This window comes from Musca autumnalis, unplaced genomic scaffold (genome assembly GCF_047663935.1).
Source record: "Musca autumnalis isolate F117 unplaced genomic scaffold, ASM4766393v1 scaffold_3, whole genome shotgun sequence".
Lineage (NCBI taxonomy): Eukaryota > Metazoa > Arthropoda > Insecta > Diptera > Muscidae > Musca > Musca autumnalis.
In genome coordinates, this window is record NW_027411866.1 from 160,606,278 (window position 1) to 160,629,412 (window position 23,135).

At 34.9% G+C, this 23,135-nt stretch overlaps 2 protein-coding genes across 2 annotated transcripts; both read left to right on the plus strand.

Annotated features, from left to right (window-relative positions):
• The first annotated feature begins 1,104 nt into the window (after positions 1-1,104).
• LOC141396552 (uncharacterized) lies at positions 1,105-2,821 on the plus strand. Its single transcript, XM_073972113.1, has 3 exons — positions 1,105-1,252; positions 1,322-1,483; positions 1,564-2,821. The coding sequence occupies exons 1-3, from the start codon at positions 1,112-1,114 to the stop codon at positions 1,894-1,896; spliced, it is 636 nt and encodes a 211-aa protein (XP_073828214.1). The 5' UTR covers positions 1,105-1,111; the 3' UTR covers positions 1,897-2,821.
• An 8,619-nt stretch (positions 2,822-11,440) lies between these two features.
• On the plus strand, positions 11,441-12,600 carry LOC141396553 (uncharacterized). The gene is made up of 3 exons (XM_073972114.1): positions 11,441-11,599; positions 11,669-11,830; positions 11,905-12,600. The coding sequence occupies exons 1-3, from the start codon at positions 11,459-11,461 to the stop codon at positions 12,235-12,237; spliced, it is 636 nt and encodes a 211-aa protein (XP_073828215.1). The 5' UTR covers positions 11,441-11,458; the 3' UTR covers positions 12,238-12,600.
• The last annotated feature ends 10,535 nt before the right edge of the window (positions 12,601-23,135 follow it).

Here is a 23,135-nt window from a genome sequence, read left to right on the forward strand (position 1 = left end):
ATTTGCAACCTTCGCGAAAAAGAAACCCTTCAACACTTCATCGGCATTTGTCCAATTTACAGAGAGTATCGATTACAAATTTTTGGCCATCCTTTACTACAGCACCAAGAGGTATTATTTATCTTAAATGGAGAGGAACAGAATGATTGGAAAAAACTAGTTGCTTATCTTAAAGTAGCACTGCAATATCGTAGATTAATTGTTAGTGAATTTCAATAATATTTGTAAACCCTTCTTAACAAATAAGCAAAATTTGTACACAATATGTATTTCATAACCGACTGACGACATGATGTCATAGTCGTAAATCCTTTATTATCAATAATATCTATATATAAAAGAAATGTAATTATGTAACTAAATGAAGAATAATAAAGTGATACTACTACTACTACTACTACTACAAAGCAGAAAGAGCTTTGTATGAATATCCAATTCAGACATGTCTTGGAATATGTTAGCTCACTACATTTCATGGGCGTTAAAGGCAGCTCTCCAGTTGCCACCACAGGGAAGTCAGTGTCCATTTGAGATGAAAGAAGGGCCAAGACAATGCCTGGGCTCTGCCAAGTTAAACCCGTCAGCGGCTATTGCTTGGTATCCTTCATCCCCCACGTCACCCATATATTTGAGTATATATGTGAGAATTGTTCCACAAACATCCCATACGGAACAAGGGAGACTTCTCTCATATCAATGGGTGCACCCCGATTCATATTAGCTTAATAATAAGGGATCTGCTGTTTATTGCCGAGTCCGAACGGTGTGTCCTAAGACACTACTTGTAGAGAAGTTTAACATGGATGAAATACTCAGGTTATGTCGCTAACATAACTGAGGGGTTTTTTGCCAACGTTGCAATTGTTGATGTTGCCTGGCCTGGGAATCGAACCCACGACCTGTAGTGTCCAAGATGTGCTTACCTGTATATAGCTACATAATTACTCTCCTCGTTTACATTCCAATTTTCCTTGTAGATACATATCGTTGAGAGACATGGTAAGTAAATATTTACATATATGTATAATGTAATTTTGTAATTATATTATTGTTATGTTATTGTAGTAAAACAATACCGTTAATCTCTATAAAATAAATGGTGCCTAATGAAATGCAGTATTTTAACAAAGTTACAGTACACAAAATGTCACTATTGGACGGCAAAACAATAATACTAACTCTGTTGATTTTCCCAACATTTTTAAAGGTTGGAACATTTTTGAAGGTTGGGTCATTCGCGATTCCCATAAAGGTAAATCCGATTTTCAAAATATTTTCATCCTATTGTATCTTCTTCTTATTTCTTCTATTGCAATATCAGCAAACATGGACCTATGACTTAAAATCTGTTAAAGCCCATACCGGAAATCCAGATTTATTGAGTTTCAATGATTTTAGAGTGGATCGTATTAGTCGTGGTGTATATGGTGCTTCAGGAAATTTTAAGTATAATTTTGACATAGAAGAAGGCGATGATACTGAGGTTTTTTTTTTTCATTTATAAATTAGATGTTTTCAAATCAAACCAACCAGATTTTTCCGTCCATTTCTTTTTTCATATAGATTGAATTCCGTTCATTTCGCAGTGAAAATGGTGTCAAGGAATATAAGCTGCTACCGTTCCTAATTCCACGTCAACATATTTATACATATATGGATTCGTATTACAAGCAGTTTTTAATGGGATCATTTAAAGAGTGCTCCAATCTGCCAGTATTTGAGGGTAAATTTCAACCGCCATTCAAAAGGAAAGATTACACCTTTGACAAATGTCAATTTAAGAAGGAGGAATTTCCACCACATTTAGATGAGGGTTTTTATAAAGTCGTTGTATACGGTTATGGAGCTACCGATTGGAATGTGACTTTTGTAGTTGAAGTAATGAGAGATGTGTAAGAAAGCTTATATGTATAACCGTTGCCTACTAGAGTGGTCGCTGTCTGATTTTTTATGCGGCACGCCCCTAAAGTGTCTAGTTTTGTTAGATTTTAAGATTGCCAAAGTTTGAGCACAATCGGAAAATGTTAACAGGTACCACTGGGGCCTCAAAATTTACATGAGCCTTATATATAGCTAATATTAAAATCCGAACCGATTTTCAAAATTTGTTGTAGGCTACTTGTTTAGCCACAGAAATAAAGTGGTAAAAATTTCTTATCGATTGGACAATAAATTTGGCCTTTAGAATAGTTTCGTGAAAATTCACCTTTGGCCTCATACAAATTACTATGGAAACTTCGAGGCCCCAGTGGCACTTGTTAACATATTCCGATTTTGCTCAAACTTTGGCAATGTTAAAATCTAACAAAACTAAACTCGCCTAAAAATATCCGACATAGAGTTTTTCCCCTTTGATTTAAAACCAGTCTACTGACTGCACATAAAAGTACAGTCAAACCTCGATTATCCGGGAATCGATTATCCGTAAACCTCCATTATCTGGGAAAGGAAAAGATACAATATTTTGTTCATTTTACACCGATTAACCGTGAAAATCTTTATGATCCGGAGTTATGATCAATTCGATCAAATTTCAATGAACAAAAACGATGCACAAATTAGTTATTTTAGCACAACTTTAACCTTTTAAACTTCACAATAAATTCATAATTGCTCCTATTAATAAATATTTACAAAAAAAAAAAAAAAAACATATATTTTTTATTAAAATATATGAGAAACTGTGTTACTCCATTATCCGGCAAAATCGATTATCCGTAATGCCTCCGGTCCCGACCATTACCGATAATCGAGGTCTGACTGTATATAGATAATTAAGAACATTATAAAATACTTATGGGAATTTCTGAGCGAAATCTGACACTTTTTCAAAATGTGGCTTTTGAAATTTTCAGATTTTTTTAATTAACGGTTCCAGAGATATCTCTCCTCGAAAGGTCGAATTCTGTAGAAATCACAGGTAAAGAAATACTCATAACTTTCCACGGTGCTCTTGAATCAAATTTAAATGGAAGGTGCTTACACCTGGGAAGTTTTTGCGGATTCTGAAACTACAATATTCATAGTTGAGAAAAAAAAAACAAAAAAAAAAATCGCCGGAGCGCTTTCAAATAAATCGCGATTCAAGTTGACATTTTTAGGGGTTGTTTAGGTTTTCACGATTTTGCTTAGAAACCGCAAGTCCTATCAAAATGAGACTGAAGAAAATGTTGTAGCTATGAAAATTCTCTACAAGATTGACCCGTACGGTATTTTTGTAGATTTTACCATTTTTGAGATATTGAAGTTCAAATTGGGACAATGCCCGGACTGTATCGCCCCCTTATAAAACAATGTCATGAAGGGTGCGCCTTAACTAACTTTTAATGAAAACTGCTTACACAGGGGAAGTTTTTGTGAATTCTGAAACAGCAATGTTCATAGATGAGAAAAATCCAAAAACACGAAAAAATCGCTGTAGGGATTTTTAAATAAATCGCGGTAAAAATTCACATTTTTAGGTGTTTTTTAGGTTTTCACGATTTTGCTTGGAAACCGCAAGTGCAATCGAAATGGAGCTAAAGAAAATGTTGTAGCTGTGAAAATTCTCTATAGAATTGATGTTTATGATTTGTTCTCAGGCAGTACCATTTTTGAGATAAAGAAGCTCAGTTTACATTTTTAGGTTTTTTGCTAGGGTTTCGCGATTTTACTTGAATACGGCAAGTCTTATCGGCATGGGACCTGAGAAAATCTTATAGCTGTGAAAATTCTCTACAAGACTTAGGCTTATGTAATTTTTCCTAGGTTGTACCATTTTTTAGATATATAAGTTTAAGTTGGGAAATTGCAAATTGCAATTGAATTGAATTTGAATTGTCCCAATTTCAACTTCTATATCTCAAAAATTGTAAAACCTAGGAAAATATCATTAAGGTCAATCTTGTAGATAATTTTGATAGCTACAACATTTTCTTTATTCCCATTTTCATAGGACTTACTGTTTCCAAGCAAAATCGCAAAAAACCTAAATAACCACTAAAAATGTCAACTTGAATCGCGCTCCGCCGATTTATATTTTGTTTTTTTGATTTTTCTCATCTATGAACATTGTTGTTTCAGAATCCGCAAAAACTTCCCAGGTGTAAGCACCTTCCATTTAAATTTGATTCAAGAGCACCGTGGTATGTGAAACGAATTTAAAATGTTCAGTTTCGCCAACGAAGTTCGTGTTTTTAGTACTTGTTGATTTTGTTCAAGGTCAATTTTCACAATAAATGATGAAAATTGTTGTGAGTAAGACCGAGTTGGGCTGTGTACCGTATTATTTCAAAAAAGGGAAGACATTTTTTAACAATTTCCATCCTGCACATAGTTGCACTTTTCGTTTTATGTGATATTTTTTCTTGTCAGGGTAACTTCCTGGCGTTTCGGTAAAATTTAGAATTTTAATGTTTTCTGGGACCTATAGTAAAAATTGATGGCTAACAAATTTGTAGAATATTTTCCTCTGATACGATCACATTTTATATGAGAAGGGACAAAAAAGACCCCTTTAATGACCTCTGAGAGTTAAAAAATATGAAAAACGAAGCGACCCGAAAAACATAAGAACCCAAGGTTAGGTTTAAGTCCATTCAAACAACATCATTTGTGAAATATGAGGAAGAATAGTATTGGTCAACAGATCCTACTTTGGCTTTAGTAAGCATTTTAAAAACAAAGCCACATCTCGTAAAACAAAAATTTATTTATTTATAGCTTTTTTAACACAACATATGTATGTTAAAACGTGGCCTAGTCACAAAGATTTTTACAAAGTTTTTCCATACTGCTCTCTTTCGAGATATATAACGTAGTTCATTAAACGATTTGGACGTTTCTTTACTTATTGTTCTGCGCCATGTTGTCTTAGGTCTTCCTCTCTTCCTAGTACCCTGTGGATTCCGCTCCAGTGCAGCATGCGTAACGTCATCATTCGGCTTTCGTAAGGTATATCCGAGCCATTGGTATTTCCTCTGCGTATTTCTACTTCTATTGATGTCTGGTGAGTAACCAGCCACAGGCGTTCGTCGCTTATCACTCTTGGCCACCATATGTTGAGGATGTTGCGGAGGCATCTGTTTATGTATGTTTGGAGTTTATTGGTGACAGCGTGCATAACCAACCTAGGGATACGCAGTGGAATGCAATAATCGGTTTTTCGATTATACGGTTTTCGTGAAAAACTTAAAACTCGATTTTCGGTTAGTCGATTATTTGAGAGTATACTAAAAGTCGACTTTCGATTATTCGTTAACCGCCGAAAATCGATTATAATCGAATATAATAGATGCGATCCATGATGTGTATATGTATAAAAAAGTACCGTCCACTACGCTGTTTTGGCACATAGTCAACTATGACTAATAGTCGTCCACGATTAATAGTCGACTACGAATAATAATAGACTACGACTAATGGTCGACTACGAATAATAGTTGACTCCGTTTTTCGAAAGTCGATTAAGAAAAATCGATTATCCGGTTTTCGCACAGTCAATAGTTAACTACGACTTTTAGGAATTTTGCGGCTAATAATCGATTAACCGAAATCGATTTTACGTATCCCTAAACCAACCATGTCTCGCAGCCGTATAGAAGGGTTGATTTAACGCATGCGTTGAATATCTTAAGCTTTGTAGTTTGATTTATTTTGTTGCTTCTCCAGACACGGCACCTAGATGCAAAAACTCCTTTAGCTTTGCGTAGTCTGTTGTCAATATCTTCCATTGTACCCCCTGTGCTGTTTAAGACGCTGCCAAGATATTCAAAATTATCAACATTATCTACTTCGCCATTGTTTATAAATAGGGGTGAGTTATTATTTGCGTTGATTCGCATACATTTTGTTTTGCGCGTGTTAATTTCAGCCCAATTTTGTATGCCTATGATTGCATATCTTGATGTCTGGGGCTTAAGTCTCGTTTAGGGGCACCTCTCGGATCGGGCTGAAATTTTCACCATAGGTAGTCCTTGGGACCCTGACAACAACTATATATATATATATTTCCCGGGGGAAGTCCATACTTCCCGAGATATGGGAAGTCTTAAATCCCGGCCAAAGGCCGGCTACGTTAAGAAAACTTATAATTTTGGAAAAACTTTTGTTCGCGTAGCCCACTTTTGCTCCTGTCCATGGGAGAAAGTCTTAAATCCCGGCCGAAGGCCGGCTACTTAAAGAAAACTTATAATTTTGGAGAAACTTTTGTTCGCGTAGCCCACTAAATAAAAATTATAAATTATCATTACAAAATTAAATTACTGTTTCAAATTATTAACGGCATTAGGAAGCAATACTCATGAGCTTTAAAACGACGCCCATATTGCATAGGTTAATAATGGCGATAAGACTAACAAAGTCAAGACAAATATCTCGAGAAGTATGGACTCCCCCTGAAAAAGCTATATATTGTTGTAATCTGAAGCAAAAGTCGTAATAGCAAAGAAAAGTACTCACCACGAGCTTTAAAATGATACCCATATTGCCCAAGTAAATATAGTAAAATGTCAAGACCCATATCTCGGGAAGTATGTACTTCCCCCGGAAAAGTTGTGATCAGGGTCCCAAGGTCTACCTATGGTGAAAATTTCAGCCCGATCGGAGAGGTGCCCCTAAACGAGACTTGTTCCATGTCTGGTTGCAAGTAAAACTATGTCGTCAGCGTATGCGAGAGCAGATAGGTTGTTGAATCTCCAGGAATGCCTTGTATTTGGTCTAGATTGTTAAGAACCAGGTCCAGCGTTGCAATAAATAGAATGGGTGAAAGTGCACACCCTTGTTTTACACCACTCACGCTGGGGAATTCTGCACTCAAGCACCCATCGTGTACCACCCTAGAAACTCCACCGTTTTAGCTTTTACGTATTATATTAATAATTTTTAGTGGAATTCCCTTCACTTCCAAGGCTTTACATATATAATCTCTCCTTAGCGCATCGAAGGCCTTCTCAAAGTTCACGAACGTCAGATAAAGGGTGGAATTAAATTCTGCGGATTGTTCGATGAAGTTCCTGACAACACTAATATGGTCTATGCAGCTACGGTTTGGTCGGAAACCAGCTTGGGTGCTGGGTAATTGTCTGTCTATCTCTCTCAAAATGCGAGACAATATGATTTGATTAAACAGCTTGGTTATTGATGGTAGAAGCGAGATTCCTCTCCAGTTGTTACGGATTTTCTTGTCCCCTTTCTTTGGAAGCTTTATAATAATTGATTCCTTCAATTCATTTGGTATATCCTGCAGTATCCATATTTTTTCAAAGAGTGGGAGAAGGAGTGAGGCCATTTTTTCGGTGTGTATTTTAAAACATTAGATTTTATCTTGAGTATCGCATCTTTAACTTCGTCTATACTCGGTGGAGATGAAGATATGTTCACATTTGGTTGGGGTATGCTTGATAATAGCAACCCGTCTATGTCTTCATCATAAATGACATTTAGCGTCCGCTCAAAATGTTGCTTCCATGCCTCCAATTGTGCAGCAGTGTCTGTTACTAGCTTTCCGTTATCATCAAGGATTGGGTAGTTAATGCGTCCGCGAGAGCCATTGATATCTCTTATTATATTAAATAGATCTTGGGTGCCACCGTGGTGCAATGGTAAGCACACCGGCCTTGCACACATAAGGTCGTGGGTTCGATTCCCCGGTTAGGCAATATCAAAACACTTTTCAACGGTGGCAAAATAGCCCTCAGTAATGTTGGCGACATTTTCTGAGTATTTCAGCCATGTAAAACTTCTCTACAGAAGTGGTGTCTTAGACACGCCGTTCGGACTCGGCGATAAACTGTAGGTCCCATATCATTGATCTAATATGAATCGGGGTGCACTCATTGATGTGAGAGAAGTCTCCCTTGTCCCTTATGGGATGTTTGTGGAACAATTATATATATATATAGATCTTCTGTATTGCCTCTGTCTGCTGCTTCTTGTGCGGAAATTGCTAGCTTGTCAAGGAAAGTGTTTTTGTCATGCTTGGCTTTTCGCTTTATTCTTGCATTAAAATTTCTGAGTTCTGCATCCAGAGATTTACTGTTGATGTCATCTATATAAGATAGAAGCCGAATTTTCAATTCTGATCTTTCCTTAATAAGACCCCAGCATTCTTCGGACATCCACTCCTTTCTCTTTCGCTTCGGATAGTTGTTTATTTTGACGGATAGGTCATTGCGTACAGCTTCATCATTGAGATTTTTAACTTCAAACTTTATCGCAGTTCTGTTGGAGAATTTTTCTTAGGTCTGATGTTTATGCAGAGCTCACACAAGAGCAAGTAGTGATCGCAGCCTATTTCAGTGCTTCTTTTATTTCTAACATCACAGCAGATGTTAAACCAATCTGGGGAGACACAAATGTGATCTATTTGTGTGTTGACTTTTCTTTTCTATGGGGAAATCGAAAAATCTGCTATTTTTAAGTTGTGGTTGTTACATAATTCCAGAAAGAGATCTCCATTTTCATTGCAAGCGCCCAAGGCATGCTTTCCCATAATATTTTCGTAACCCGAATTATTTTCACCTATTTGAGCATTAAAGTCCCCCATTAAAATAATAATATAATTTTTTGGAATCTCTGATAGCGTTTTTTCAAATATGTTGTAGAATAATTCTTTTTCGTCTAGCATAGTCTCTTCAGTGGGTGCATAGCATTGCACGACGGAAATATTCTTTTTCTTCCCTTTCAGCCTCACCATTATTATTCTTTCTGATATGGGTTCCCAAGACATTAATGACTTTATAATATTTTTCGAGATATAAATTCCGACTCCACGGATATATGGATCATTTTCTCTTGGCATCCCAGAATGTAACAGTGTCCCTCCACTATCGTCTATAGTACGGTCACTTTTGTTCAAACGTACCTCGCTTAAACCAATTAGGTAAATTTTCATCCTCTCACATTCTTTGGTGAGCTGTTCACGCTTTCCATCTTGGTAGAGTGTTCTAATTACACTGTACAAAAATTACACTGTACAAAACAATGATATTATTCGTGCTAATGTATAGTTTCGAAGTCTGGCTACTTGCGCAAGCACACAAAAATTCTTCTAAAGATTTTAGGTATTTTTAATTTTTGAGACATATTTTCTCTCCACATTAGCTTTAAATTAACTCTTAAGATTCCTCGTGGTTAAGAAACTTCTCCACAAAAAATTGTGGACATATGTAGGTTACCGGTTTCGTATAGTCCCCATATAGCGGTACCTTCCGATATCAGATATTTTGATATTTCCATCTACATTTCCTGTCTAAAGTGGGTGTAATTTGGCATTAAGGGTTCCCAGTGGTCAAAAAACGTCACCACCACGGTTTGGTATAGTTCCCATATACCGGTACTTTCCGACTTCAGGTATTTCAACTGTTTATCTACATTTTCAATCTAAGTTGGCTGTAATTATAATTATAATTAATTTTGACTGTAATTATAATTATAATTAATTTTGTAAAACCCAAATGAGTTAGGAGCAACAACTGTTTAGAATATTGTAATTGCCCTATGTTAATATTTATTTTTTTAATTATTATTATATTAACTTGTAGTAAATACAATGTTAATAAGACATAGCATTGGCTACAATGGCCATCAGCTAACTGTTAAAATTTATAATAATAACTATTATTGCAAAGAGTATTTCAAAATTAAATTAGAAATAACAAATAAAAAGAGAGTTAAGATCGGCGGGGCCGAACTTTTTATACCCTTCACCATGAAACACTCTGAACTGAGATGAAATAATCAATTTTCTTTCCGTTACAAAGGTAACAACTTCAGAAGTTTTCTTACCACTGGGAATAAATAAAAACTTAACTATAACTGAAATCGAATGTTTTTTGGCCAATGGGAATACCAAATTTCAAATTATAATAGCGCATTCAGAAAATGTCTGAAAAAAAAACTGCAAATGTTCTAAAATCGGGGCTATGCCTTCTTAACATGGTTTTATAACCCCAATTTATGGTGGAAAAGTTATAAACAACTGGTGGACTTGGTTCCACAGTTTTTAATAGAGACATTTCTCGACCCCTGGAAACTCTAAATGTAAATTACAGCCAATTTGGAGCGGAAATGTTGATATTAAACTCCACAAATACCTGAAATCTGGTTGTACCGCTACAGGGGAGCTTTAACAAAACGTGGGCCTATGCCCGCAATTTTTGGTGGAGAAGTTTTTTTTAGCACTGGGAATCCCAGGTGTCACTTAACAGTTAATTTGATAAGAAAATATAGTTAACAATTTTAAAAGACATAAAATCGGGAATTTACGTTATATGGGGTCTGTTCCAATCGGGATGAACCGGGATATGGGAACTACACTAAACCGTGTACCTAAGTCTACAATCTTTGGTTGTGACGTTTTTTGACCGCTAGGAACACTTAATCCCAAATAACACCCACTTTATACAGGAAATGTTGATAGAAATATCAAAATATCTGATATCGGGTGGTACCGCTATGTGGAAACTATACCATAACGGTAACCTACATATGCCCACAATTTTCTGTGGAGAAGTTTCTTAACCACGGGGAAACCTAAGTGTTAATTTAAAGCTAATGTGGATAGCAAATATTGCTCAAAAATTAAAAATACCTAAAATCTTTAGAAGAATTTTTCTTTCAAACACACCAAGCAAGCAATGCCTTCTGTGCTTGCGCAAGTACCCAGGGTTCGAAACTATACATTAGCACGGATACTATTATTGTTTTGTACAGTGTAATTTTTGTTTGACGGGATGTTGCTTTGGTTTTAAACTGCTTACTAAAGCCAAATCTGTTTGACCAATTCTATCCTTCTTCATATGTCACAACTGATGTTGTTTGTTGTGTTTATGGCGTTGCTGAGATATACAAAGTCTTTACCTACCTCAAAATTTCCACATCAGACCTACTTTAGCAAATTCTCCTTCGACCTTCTTAGAGGTATCAGTTACTTCTTCTATGATGTCAATGTAGCCAGCATAAGCAAGTAACATGTGGCTGTTGCTGTAAATTGTGCCACTTCTTTAAACGTTTGCAGAGTTTCTTTCCTATTTTAACTGAAGACCGTGTATCAGTTAATGTCATCTTACAAAGCCGAAAGAGCTTTGTGGGAATACGCAATTCAGACATGGCTTGGAATATGTTAGCTCACTACCTTTAATGGACGTTAAAGGCAGCTCTCCAGTTGTCACCACAAGGGAAGTCATTGTCCACTTGAGATGAAAGAAGGGCCAATATAAGGCCTGGGCTCTGCCATGGTTAACACGTCAGGGCTATTGCTTGGTATCCTTCATCTCCTACGTCACCCATATATGAGTATATATGTAGCTACATAATTACTCTCCTCGTTTACATTACAATTTTCCTTGTAGATACATATCGTAGAGAGACATGGCAAGTAATTATTTACATATAAAGTAATTTTGTAATTATATTATTGTTATGTTATTGCATTAAAACAATACCGTTAATCTCTATAAAATAAGTGGTGCCTAATGAAATGCAATATTTTAACAAAGTTACGGTACACAACATGCCACTATTGGGCGGCAAAACAATTATACTGACTCTGTTGATTTTCGCGACATTTTTGAAGGTTGGAACATTTTTGAAGGTTGGACCATTGACGATTCCTATAAAGGTAAAACTGATTTACAAACTATTTTCTACTTATTGAATTTTCTTCTTATTTCTTCTTTTGCAATATCAGCATACATGGACCTACGAGTTAAAATCTGTTACGGCCCATTCCGATAATCCAGATTTAGTGAGTTTAAATGATTTTAGAGTGGAACGTATTAGTCGTGGTGTATATGGTGCTTCAGGAAATTTTAAGTATAATTTTGACATCAAAGAAGGAGATGATACTGAGGTTTTTTATTTATAATACAGATGTTTTCAAATAAAACCAACCAGAATCTTCCTTCCATTTCTTTTTTCATATAGATTGAATTCCGTTCATATCGCAGTGAAAATGGTGTCAAAGAATATAAGCCGCTACCGTTCTTAATTCCACGTCAACATATTTATACATATATGGATTCGTATTACAAGCAGTTTTTAATGGGAACATTTAAAGAGTGCTCCAATCTGCCAGTATTTGAGGGTAAATTTCAACCGCCATTCGAAAGGAAACTTTACACCTTTGACAAATGTCAATTTAAGAAGGAGGAATTTCCACCACATTTAGATGAGGGTTTTTATAAAGTCGTTGCATACGGTTATGGAGCCACCCATTGGACTTTGACTTTTGTAGTTGAAGTAATGAGAGATGTGTAAGAAAGCTTATACAACTATTGCCTACACATTAAAGTTTATGAATAATTAGGAACATTATAAAATACACATGGGGATGTCTGTGCGAAATCGTTCACTTTTTCAAAATGTGGTTTTTGATTTCCTTTAGTTTTTACCGTGGTGATGCTGCTCATCAGCAGAAGATTTCAGTATATTTTCAGATTTTTTTAGTAACGGTTCCAGAGATGTTGCGCCTTGAAAAAGTCGAATTCTGTAAAAACTACAGGCAAAGAAATACTCATAATTTCTTTAATATTGATCTAAATAGAACAAATCTTTTTTTTTGTATTTTTTGTTTGTTTTTTTTTTGTAGGGTGAAATTTTCGCGATTAAATATTCTTCTTCGATTTTCTTGATTTTTTTTTTGTATTATACTATGACTAATTGCAAAAATTTAAAGTCCTATTTGGGCGGTGGGATCCAAATAGTTACTATTTTTGGTTAATTTTTTGAAATTTGTCAATACAATTTTGCAATTTTACCAGAGTGAATCATTTGTAATATTACAAATAAAAACAAAAATAATAATACTAAAACATTTTTTAACACTTGTTTTGTTTTATTTAGGAATTTATCTTGATCATCTTAAAAACTGCTTTATTTTTTGATTTTGAAAATGGTTCAGCAATTATTGTACCAGCATTAGTGGGCATTACTGAATGAAGTTCAAATTCAAATCCTCTTTCGTATTGAAATAATCATCTTCTGAAGATAATATCGCTTTAATATTCGGTAGATTTTTTTTGGCTCGAATGCCCATTTCTATAATTCCCGAGCTGTAGTTATTTGATCATCAATTTAAATTCTTAAATAAAACAACAAAACAAATTTTAAAACATTATTTTCTATTTTTTTAAAAGAAAAATTGTTTTAACAAATTTAAAAAAAAAAAGTTAGAAAAAATAGTATATCGTCTGCTCCGTAGGAAAAGGTCGCAAGTCCACTTTTTTTTGGAAATCGCGTTTTTGTTACAGGATGATAGTACACGTCAAAACACGTCGTATGATACAAAGAAAATGGTAACATGTCGCGTTTTTCTATATGTTTTGCTCTTGTCGGAAAAGGTCGTAAGTCCACAAAACGTACAAATTTGAGTACGAAAAGGTCGTAAGTCCGCAGGAAAATGTATACTTTAGAAGAATACTACAGCTAATGTAGTTCAGATATAATGTTTAACGTCATCCATGGTTGGGGTACAATGTAAAGAACTAGCCTACACCTTTGGATGATAATCGGATGATATTTGGCGGAGCCTTTGGACCAAACTTTTGAACAAAAATGTGATAAATTTTATATTGCAACGAAAATTTACATTTGAAATCTATTTTCCCCTATAAGCGAACTGATTATGAAAGATGGACTTCTGGCCTTTTCATTGATACAAATTGGGATGTTGTATGTGTTCAAATACCTCATATATTGAAAAAATTATAAAAAACCACGATTTTTACTGTTTTACTGTCGTATATCTTACTTAACTTTATTAACTGGTAATTTGTGGTTTCTCTAGGGAAATTTATTCACATAACGAGATTAGTTTGTATTCTGATTTGAATAACGGACGGGTAAGTGCAATGTCTATATTATTAAATGATTCTAAAATAATGATTGTAATGTTATTAAACTAAGATGACATAATGGTTTTTGCTAACAAAGAGCAGTATGAATTTGGAATGGAATTAGACGATGGTGTCATGGGTCTAGTTGCCTATGGTTTTCACGGTGATTCTGAAAGCTCTGATGATAAACTTCCTAAGCCCAGGAAGACATTACATGCTGAAGATTCTACATGGTTTATGCCATTTCTGAGGAATATTGAGGCCACACCTTCAAAATTCCGAAAATCGGGAGGTACCGTTCTATGGGGGCTATTGAGGGCATCAATACCAAACATCCTAGAAGTAATAGAAACTTCTATACCAAATCACGAAGATCTATCTTTAAAATTGCGAGCTGTATCTTAATTTCAAAAGGCGGACAGACGGTCATGGTTATACCGACTTATAATTTTACCCTGATCCAGAATATATATATATATATATATATATATATATATATATATATATATATATAATTTATAGGGTCTCCGCTGAATATATCGATAAGTTACCAACTGAATGACAAATTTAATTATACCCTCCATTTTATGGTGGAGGGTATAAAAATCTTCAGAAATGTTGGTGTCGATATGCAATTTTAACATACCGCCAAATTACTGATGACTTGAGGCATCCCGGCTGTGTCCACCTTCTTAAAATGTATCTTAAATACCTGATGAAACTATAGCTATCGATATGTTGCCTTCTAATCTAAACTCTTGCTTTCCAATAAGACCAAAGCTTCGTTATGCAGAACATCTGGTATTTCCATTGATTTGTAGCATATTTAAGAAAGTGGAAAGTGGTCGGGTCTTATTGCTAAAATATGTAGCCAGGATTAGGGAAACGGAATCGTTCGTAAGTTTTATATATGTATATAGCGCATTTCAAAAATAGGGCACAGGTGTAACCCGCTCCTCCGAAATACAACAAAATATATAGCCTACTTCCACCAAGGGACATCCCTGTGCATAATCTGAAAATTACATGGAATAAGTACTTAGGGTCGGAGATTCAAAAACAGTTGCCTCGCAAATTAATTTTCTGACCGATATTTTCATAACTTTAGCAAAAAAGCTTTTTTTTAATAGGGCCTGCCCCCGCCCCCTTACAAATTCAAAAAAATATAGAGCCTATTTTCACTCCGGTTGTTCCTTGTATATTCTCTGAAGTTTTCAAAAAAATCGGTTCAGCCGTTTTTGAGTCTATGCGGAACATACAAACATACACATATTGTCTTTTATATATAAGATTTCACCCAAAAGTTTTGCTCCATTAAACCCGCTAATAATTATCTCATCACCATGTTAAATTGCAAGCTTGTTCTTTGTCTTAAACTCAAATCATTTTTAAAATTTCGCTCCGATCGGAATATTACTGCGATCTACAGGACAGCTACAAAGTCGGGTAAAAATTGTGTGTTTGGTCCATTTCACACCTTTCGATCATAACCAACATCTAATGGGGTTACTTCTGGTCGGAACCGGACCTCTCCACAAAATTTCGTGACGATCGGTCCAAAATTGAGGCCTGGAGTTTTATTACAATTGTTAATGGATGGACGGACACACATAGCTAGATCGCTTTATCTCGTCAAGATATGAAAAAATGGCAAGGGGAGGGGGTCTACGACGAATACTTCGCGATGTTACACAAATATTGGACAAAACAAACTTATAATACCCTTTCCACATTGTTTTGTAAAGTATACATATTTTATTTTAAAAACGTCCGTAAATTGTAGGAAAAGGTCGTAAGTACCTACAAAAATACAAAACTGTACAAGGAAAAGGTCGTAAGTCCAAAGACATCCAATTATCTCCCAAACGCGACAGAACTTTATCAAACAAAGTACAGGTATTGAAGCGGAATAAATAAACGAAGAATACTGCCTTTACCACCATAATAAAATCTTTAATACAGAAAGCGCTGGAATGTTTTTTCTTCCTCCTGAAAAATTTATTGAGAGGGACTTACGACCTTTTCCGACGGAGCAGACGATATATTTGAATTATGTCATGTGTTTGGACTTCGCTAGATATAACTTTTTCAATACAAACTCATTAGGTCGTGATAGCTCAATTAATTCAATTAAATAAAAATATAACTCATTTTTATTTGTTATTTCTAATAACATTTTGAAACACCTTTGGCAATAATAATTATTATTATATATATGTAATTAATTTTCTAAAACTCAAACGAGGTATGACCAACAACTGTTTAGAATATTGTAAGAATCCTATGTTAATATTTATAATTATTTCCCATGTTTGGTTGCTGGAAGTTTGAGCTTTTCGAAAAAAAAATGAAGACTATACACATAGCAATAATAGGATAGGTGGACCACATGGAATCTGGACAACATGGAATCCGTAACACATTCCAAATTTCATCAAAATTGGACAGACACAGCGTGTTTGGTGCATCAAATACTTCAAATCGGCCGAAAATATATATGGGAGCTATATCCAAATCTCAACCGTTTTCGATATAATTTGGCACATTTATCTATAGACCTAATTCCATCACACATTCCAAATTTCATAAAAATTGGACAGATACAGCGTGTTTGCTGCATCAAATACCTCAAATCGGCCGAAAATATACGAGGGCAGTTCGGAAACTTTTTAGCCTAGCACAAAAAGCGCGGTATAAACAGAAAAAAGTTAAGTGTTTTGGAAACTTCCATCTCTGTTATGAACACATGTTAAATTTTGTTTCGATCTGGCAACTCCTTCATATAGAAACAGGTGTTCAAAAAAGACTCATCCGCAATTTTTTTACAATGGAAAAATTAGAAATGCGTGCTGTCATTAAATATTTACATAAAAAAGGTTTATCGGGACAAGAAATTCATAATGATATGGTGAATGTGTTAGGTGAAAGTGCTCCTTCATATGCAACAGAAAAAAATGGGGTTGCTGAATTTAAACGTGGTCGTACAAGCATTGAAGATGAACCACGTAGTGGACGTCCAAAAACAGCAACAGCAACAGAAATTGTAGCCAAAGTGCATGATATGGTATTAAATGATCGACGAATAAAAGTGCGTGAAGTTGCTAATATCATGGGCATCTCAAATGATCGAGTCCATTTAATTTTGCATGAAGAACTACAGATGAAAAAGCTTTCTGCAAGATGGTTGTTAACAGTCGATCAAAAACGCATAAGAATGAACATTTCTCAAGCTTGTTTGGATCGTTTTAAGCGAAATAAAATGGATTTTAAGAGTCGTTCCATAACTGTTGATGAGACATGGATCCACCACTATACTCCAGAGACAAAAGAACAATCCAAACAATGGACTGAAGCTGGAGGAAGTGCCCAAAGAAGGCAAAAACAATTCAATCGGCTGGTAGGTTATGGCAACGGTTTTTTGGGACTTCAAAGGTATTTTATTGATTGACTATCTGCAAAAGGGTAAAACAATAAATTCAGAGTACTATTGCAACCTTTTGGATCAATTAAATGTACAAATTCGAGAAAAACGTCCTGGCTTACAACACAAAAAAATAATTTTTCATCAAGACGACGCACCAGCGCACAAGAGTGTTTTAACAATGGCTAAAATCAGCGAATTAAAGTACGAGTTGCTTGACCACCCACCTTATTCTCCTGATTTAGTTTCCAGTGACTTTTACTTGTTCCCAAATCTAAAAAAATTCCTTGCTGGTAAGCGTTTTACCTCAAATGAAGATGCAATTACAGTTGTAAACCACAATTTTGAAGACCTTGGGAAAAACTATTTTAATCAAGGGATAGAATTGCTAGAAAAGCGTTGGACTAAGTGTATTGAAGTTTCAGGAGATTATATTGAAAAATAAAAATATTTTTGAAAAACTAACTATTCTATTTCATTGATAGGCTAAGAAGTTTCCGAACCGCCCTCGTATATGGGAGCTATATTCAAATCTGAACCGATTTTCACCAAAAGCAATAGCGTTCTTCATTAGGCTAAAAAAATGATCTTCCCCAATTTTCAACCAAATCGAACAATAAATGCGACCAGTACGTTGCGAACGGACGGACGGACACACGCAGAAAAATTTATGTTAGAAATATGTTTGGATCCAAACAAATATATGTTTGGGACCGGTTGCAAACAAATATATGTTTGGATCCAAACATAATATGTTTGGGACCGGTTGCAAACAAATATATGTTTGCAACATTTTGTAACATATCTCAATTTGATATGTTTGGGTAAAACATATTTTTTATGTTAGAACATTTTTTTCATGGGTGGAGAGAGGATGTTTGTCAACGAGAGTAATAACAGTGCTCTCGCGGCTGGGGAATGCTGTTTTATAATGAAGAGTTGTGTGTATTGCACTGTTGGGTAGAAATTCTCGGCCTCATACACAAAAGTGTAAAAAATACATGAGTCTCTCGCAATTTGCCTCCATTACTGTATTGTATAATAGAGGACGTAGAACGGTGGTGCTCAAAATATTTTGTGCATTAGTCTCTCTCAGCGAGTCTTTCCTTTGCTAAACTACGACAGATGGGGATAAAGAGAACATATGTATGTTGTTGTTGCAGTCACTTTAACGTATATGGGTGATCTTGGCTAACGTAGAAGCGAAGAAGGGGGCTTTGGTGGCATGTATGCGTCAAACACGTGTGTTTCGTGTTTTGTTGTTGTTAACCAACTTAGCTGGCGAAGAAGAAATGATATGAATTATATTTTTTTTCTTTCTTCAGTGTTTTAGATGCCTTTGTAGAGTCAGTACGGTAAAGTGAGTGAATAAATCAGTGTTTTGTGTTTTCTTAAAGAAATTGTGCTTTTTAGGAAATTAAATGCCCAATACATTTTATAATTGAATCGGAAAGTTGAATGGAATTATTTTATTGGACAAGGAAGAAACCGCATTTAATATTGGTAATTACATACATACTTATGTATATTTGAAATATGGCATATCCATATTTATTTATTACATTACATAATCATTTGATTCTAGATGCCGATTTCCCGCTGATGATTTCAAATATGAGGGCAATTTGTTTTATTTCACAAGTAAGGAGAAGCGTTCAACTACTTTTCTATATATTTTTCCTTTTTAAAAGTGTGACTATTTACAAATTATTTCAATCAGTTTTTCTTTTATTAAAGTGTGTTATGTATTTTTTTTTGGAATTTTGTATGTACCTATGTGTTTGTTGTTCTTTTGCCTTTCAATAAACAACCTCAACATTTGTGTGTATACTATAGAGATAGCCAGTGAGTTCTTACGGAGAGCAAGTGAGCACACATTTCAAAGTGTTTTACATTGAATTTTACGCTCCCTTGCTCTCAGTACGCGCCCACTGGTGCATGTGTTTGTTTTTTGTGCCTTTTGGGTTTGTATTTTTTTGCAACCAAACATATAAAATGTTTGCACCCAAACATAAAATTGTTTCCACCTAAAGATATCTTTGTTTGCACCCAAACATATATATGTTTACACCCAAACATATATTTGTTTGCAGACCCAAACATATATTATGTTTGGGACTGTTGCAAACATATATATGTTTACTGCAAAATATGTTTGGGACATATGTTAGAGAGGCCGTTATTTTTTTGCATGCATGCATAAATCGACTCAGAAAGTGATTCTATGCATATCCCTAGAAGTAACTATGGATCTATCTATTTTCCTTAGGCATGTTACATACAAATGCACTAACACATAATACCCTTACCACAGGGTGGTGTAGGGTATAATTAAAGCGCTGCAGGGTGTGGCCAAATTCAATATTTAGTGACAAAAATGCAGGCATTTTTAAGAAACTCTCAAAAATTCTATATGAAGTGATAGAAAAGAAGCTAGCTAAGGGAGGAAAAATGCATGATGTAATTTAATTACCAGGTGACCCAGTAGCAACCATATAATGGTATCAAGGATACAGCAATAAGATTTCCGACATAGTCCATCTTCGCACTTGATTTGCGTTTGATAAAAGTATTACAATGTGCATAGGTTGAATCCAAGACAGTCACTCCTTTCGATGTGTACCTATACCAACAAAATTCTGGGGGAAAGTTTTATACTCCACATGAAGACTAAATACCAAATTTCGGTGTAATCGGGAGGTACCGTTCTATGGGGGCTATATGAAGGCGTATACCTATACCGAGAAAATTCCGGGGGGAAAGTTTTATACCCTCAGCAAAGACTAAATACCAAACTTTAGCCATTTCGGAGGAATATTGAGGCCACAACCTTCAAAATACCGAAAATCGGCAGGTTCCGTTCTGTGGGTGCTACATGAAGGCGTGGACCTATACCGAAATAATTCCGGGGAAAAGTTTTATACTCTCAGCGAAGACTAAATACCAAACTTTAGCCATTTCGCAGGAATATTGAGGCCACAACCTTCAAAATACCGAAAACCGGGAGGTACCGTTCTATGGGGGCTATATGAAGGCGTTGACCTATACCGACAAAATTTTGGGGGAATGTAGTATACCCTAAGAAGAAGACTAAGTACCAAATTTCAGCCATTTCGGTGTGATAATGAAGCTAAAATCTTAAAAATACCGAAATTCGGGTGGTACCGTTATATGGGGGCTATATCAAAACGTGGACCGATATAGCCCATTTGCAATACCAAACATCCTAGGAGTAATAGAAACTTCTATATGTCATTAAAGTAAAAACATCAAAATATTAAAATTGTGATAGCTTAGCGCCATTTGCAATACCACTGATATTTTAAGATCAATGCCACATTTTGTATGATTAACGGATCAACCGATTCGAACCAAATTTTGGGCATCGTAATATTTTGTCCGGCCCACTTCTTCTGGTACCTACTAGAGATGGGCGCGTGCCTAAAAAATTAGGCACGAACATGCACGAACACGGACTAAAATTTTTATGCACATTCACGCACAAACACGGCGTTTTTCGAGAAGGCACGAACACGCACACTCACGCACGAAATTACAAAAAAGGGAAGTCGATATAGGTGTACATTTATTTGTTCAAAAAATATTCATATGGGGTGAAATCGGACATTTTTTTAATATGAGGTTTTTGATTTCCTTTATTTTTTGCTGTGGTGGTGCTGCTCATCAACAAAACATTTCAGTATATTTTTTGATTTTTTTCGACCAACGGCTCCAGAGAAATCACGCCTTGAAAAAGTCGAATTCTGTAAAAACTATATGCAAAGAAATATTCAAAACTTCTTTAATATTGTTTGAAAAACATTTTTTTTATATTCAATAAAAGATAGAAAACAATTTGGGACAGTGGACTTGGATTCAATTTTCGCGATTTAATATTTAAAATCAATTTTCAACAATGACCCCTACGATTTTCTTAAATTTTTTTCGCGATTTAATATTTAAAATCAATTTTAACAATGACCCCTACGATTTTCTTATAATTTTTTTGTATAAAACTACAAAAATGTTAAGTCCTATTCGGTAGTGGCATTCGAATGAACAACTTTTTCCTAAAATATTAAGAATTACCTCTGTTTGAAATATCCATTTTGAAAATGCCAAGTTTATGTAGCAAAAACAACGTTATGGCGATTTAAAAGCAGCAAAATTTCATTCTTTTCAGCTGTTTCTTAAATTTTAAAAATATGTTCAACTTTAACACTGTGCTACAGGAAAAGTAAACAACATACGACTTTACTATTTTGGCTAGTGAGGTAGAATTTTGTACTCGTTAACCCCGTCAAGACAGATTATCAAAAAAGTGTGTTTCAATTTTTCAATTAAGACCCGTTTTTTTTCAATCTTGCCCAATTATGTCTCAATTATGTTTTTGGTAAAATAACATATTTTGCGCAGTGTTATATAGGAAAAACGTTATTGACAAATTTTAAAAAATTTAGAAAAAATAGTTATTATTCGAGTTCCACTACAATGAAGGACTTAAAATTTTTGTAATAATACAAAAAAATTTCAAAAAATCGATTGTTAAAAATTGAGTTTAAATATTAAATCGCGAAAATTGCATCCAAGCCAGCTGTGCCAATTTTTTTCTATTTTTATTAAATAGGCGATAAAACATCAAAACATACTAAAAAAGATTTTTTTCAAATTGGACCAATATTAAAGAAGTTATGAGTATTTCTTTGCATATAGTTTTCACTTTTTAGTTTTTTGCCATTTTGATCCAAAAACTCTGAGAAATCGTGTAAAGGTGGCATTGTAATTTCCTGCTCATCATTAGAAAACTCTATGTTCTCACTTTGTATATCAAGTAACATTGCTTTTACGTTAGCTAATAAAAAATACATCTCCTTAGACGGCGGAAATAAAAATGTCCCTGTAAGATGTGTCATTCATTGTGGGTATAAATCGTTTAAGAAATGATTGCTTAGTTTTAGATTTGAAATCTTTCAGGAATTAAGTCAATGGTATTACTAGACCAGACTTTCACAAGTTTTTTAGACCAAAGGTCAAAAATGTGCATAGTAGGGTACTTTTCCGAGCTTAATTTTTCGGAACACTCTTTGAATATTTTCTGAAAACCCAATAGAGGTTCTAGCAAACTTTAAGTCAGATATTCGATCCAACTCATTCTTTTGCAGCAAAATACTCATAATCTCTTTATGGACTTGGTATATTCTCTCAAGCAACGTGTTCTTATATTTTATTTTAACATTTTCGGCAATTTGTTCATTAGCTCCGAGTTTTAAAAATATCTTACAACGTTTTTTGGAAGTCAATCAGTTTTTCCAATTCGGGAAGAAGATGTTTTTCAATAACATCATTCATAACAGATAATACAGTCAGATAAACATCTGATTTGCAAAGGGAGTATATTGCGTTAACGCTCTGAGTAGTTTTTGTGTTTGCTTCTCTCATGGACAAAACAAATTGCAAACAAAAATCATATTTTTTTCACTCATACTCTGGCCTCTCCATAACAAAACGGCAATAAGTACCAGACCACAAAAACGAAGCAAACAATTTTAGGTTTTTTTGTCGGTTTTATATTATTGTTCGATTTTCGTGTTTAGTATGGTCTCTTGCACGACTTCTAAAGGGAGGCCAAAAATTTAGCACGATCGTGTCACATAGTGCAGATCGTGTTTAGTCGTGTCGTGCAAAACCGTGTCAAACAAAAAAACACGATCACGCACGGCCAAAAAAGTATTCCGGCACGACACGCACAAACACGGCGTTTTTCGAGAAGGCACGAACACGCACTACTCACGGCACGACACGCGCCCACCTCTAGTACCTACCCCACAAATGTTTAAAATTTTTCTGTAAAATTGTGTGAGCAAACTTTGCACATCGTACTATTCATTTCAGATATATAT

Excerpts from the sequence above, each read along its gene's own strand:
- LOC141396552 (XM_073972113.1), top strand. The coding sequence starts at position 1,112 with ATGCAGTATTTTAACAAAGTTACAGTACACAAAATGTCACTATTGGAC. Across the intron at positions 1,253-1,321 it reads CATTCGCGATTCCCATAAAG|CAAACATGGACCTATGACTT; the intron begins GTAAATCCGATT and ends TTGCAATATCAG. Across the intron at positions 1,484-1,563 it reads AAGAAGGCGATGATACTGAG|ATTGAATTCCGTTCATTTCG; the intron begins GTTTTTTTTTTT and ends TTTTTCATATAG.
- LOC141396553 (XM_073972114.1), top strand. The coding sequence starts at position 11,459 with ATGCAATATTTTAACAAAGTTACGGTACACAACATGCCACTATTGGGC. Across the intron at positions 11,600-11,668 it reads CATTGACGATTCCTATAAAG|CATACATGGACCTACGAGTT; the intron begins GTAAAACTGATT and ends TTGCAATATCAG. Across the intron at positions 11,831-11,904 it reads AAGAAGGAGATGATACTGAG|ATTGAATTCCGTTCATATCG; the intron begins GTTTTTTATTTA and ends TTTTTCATATAG.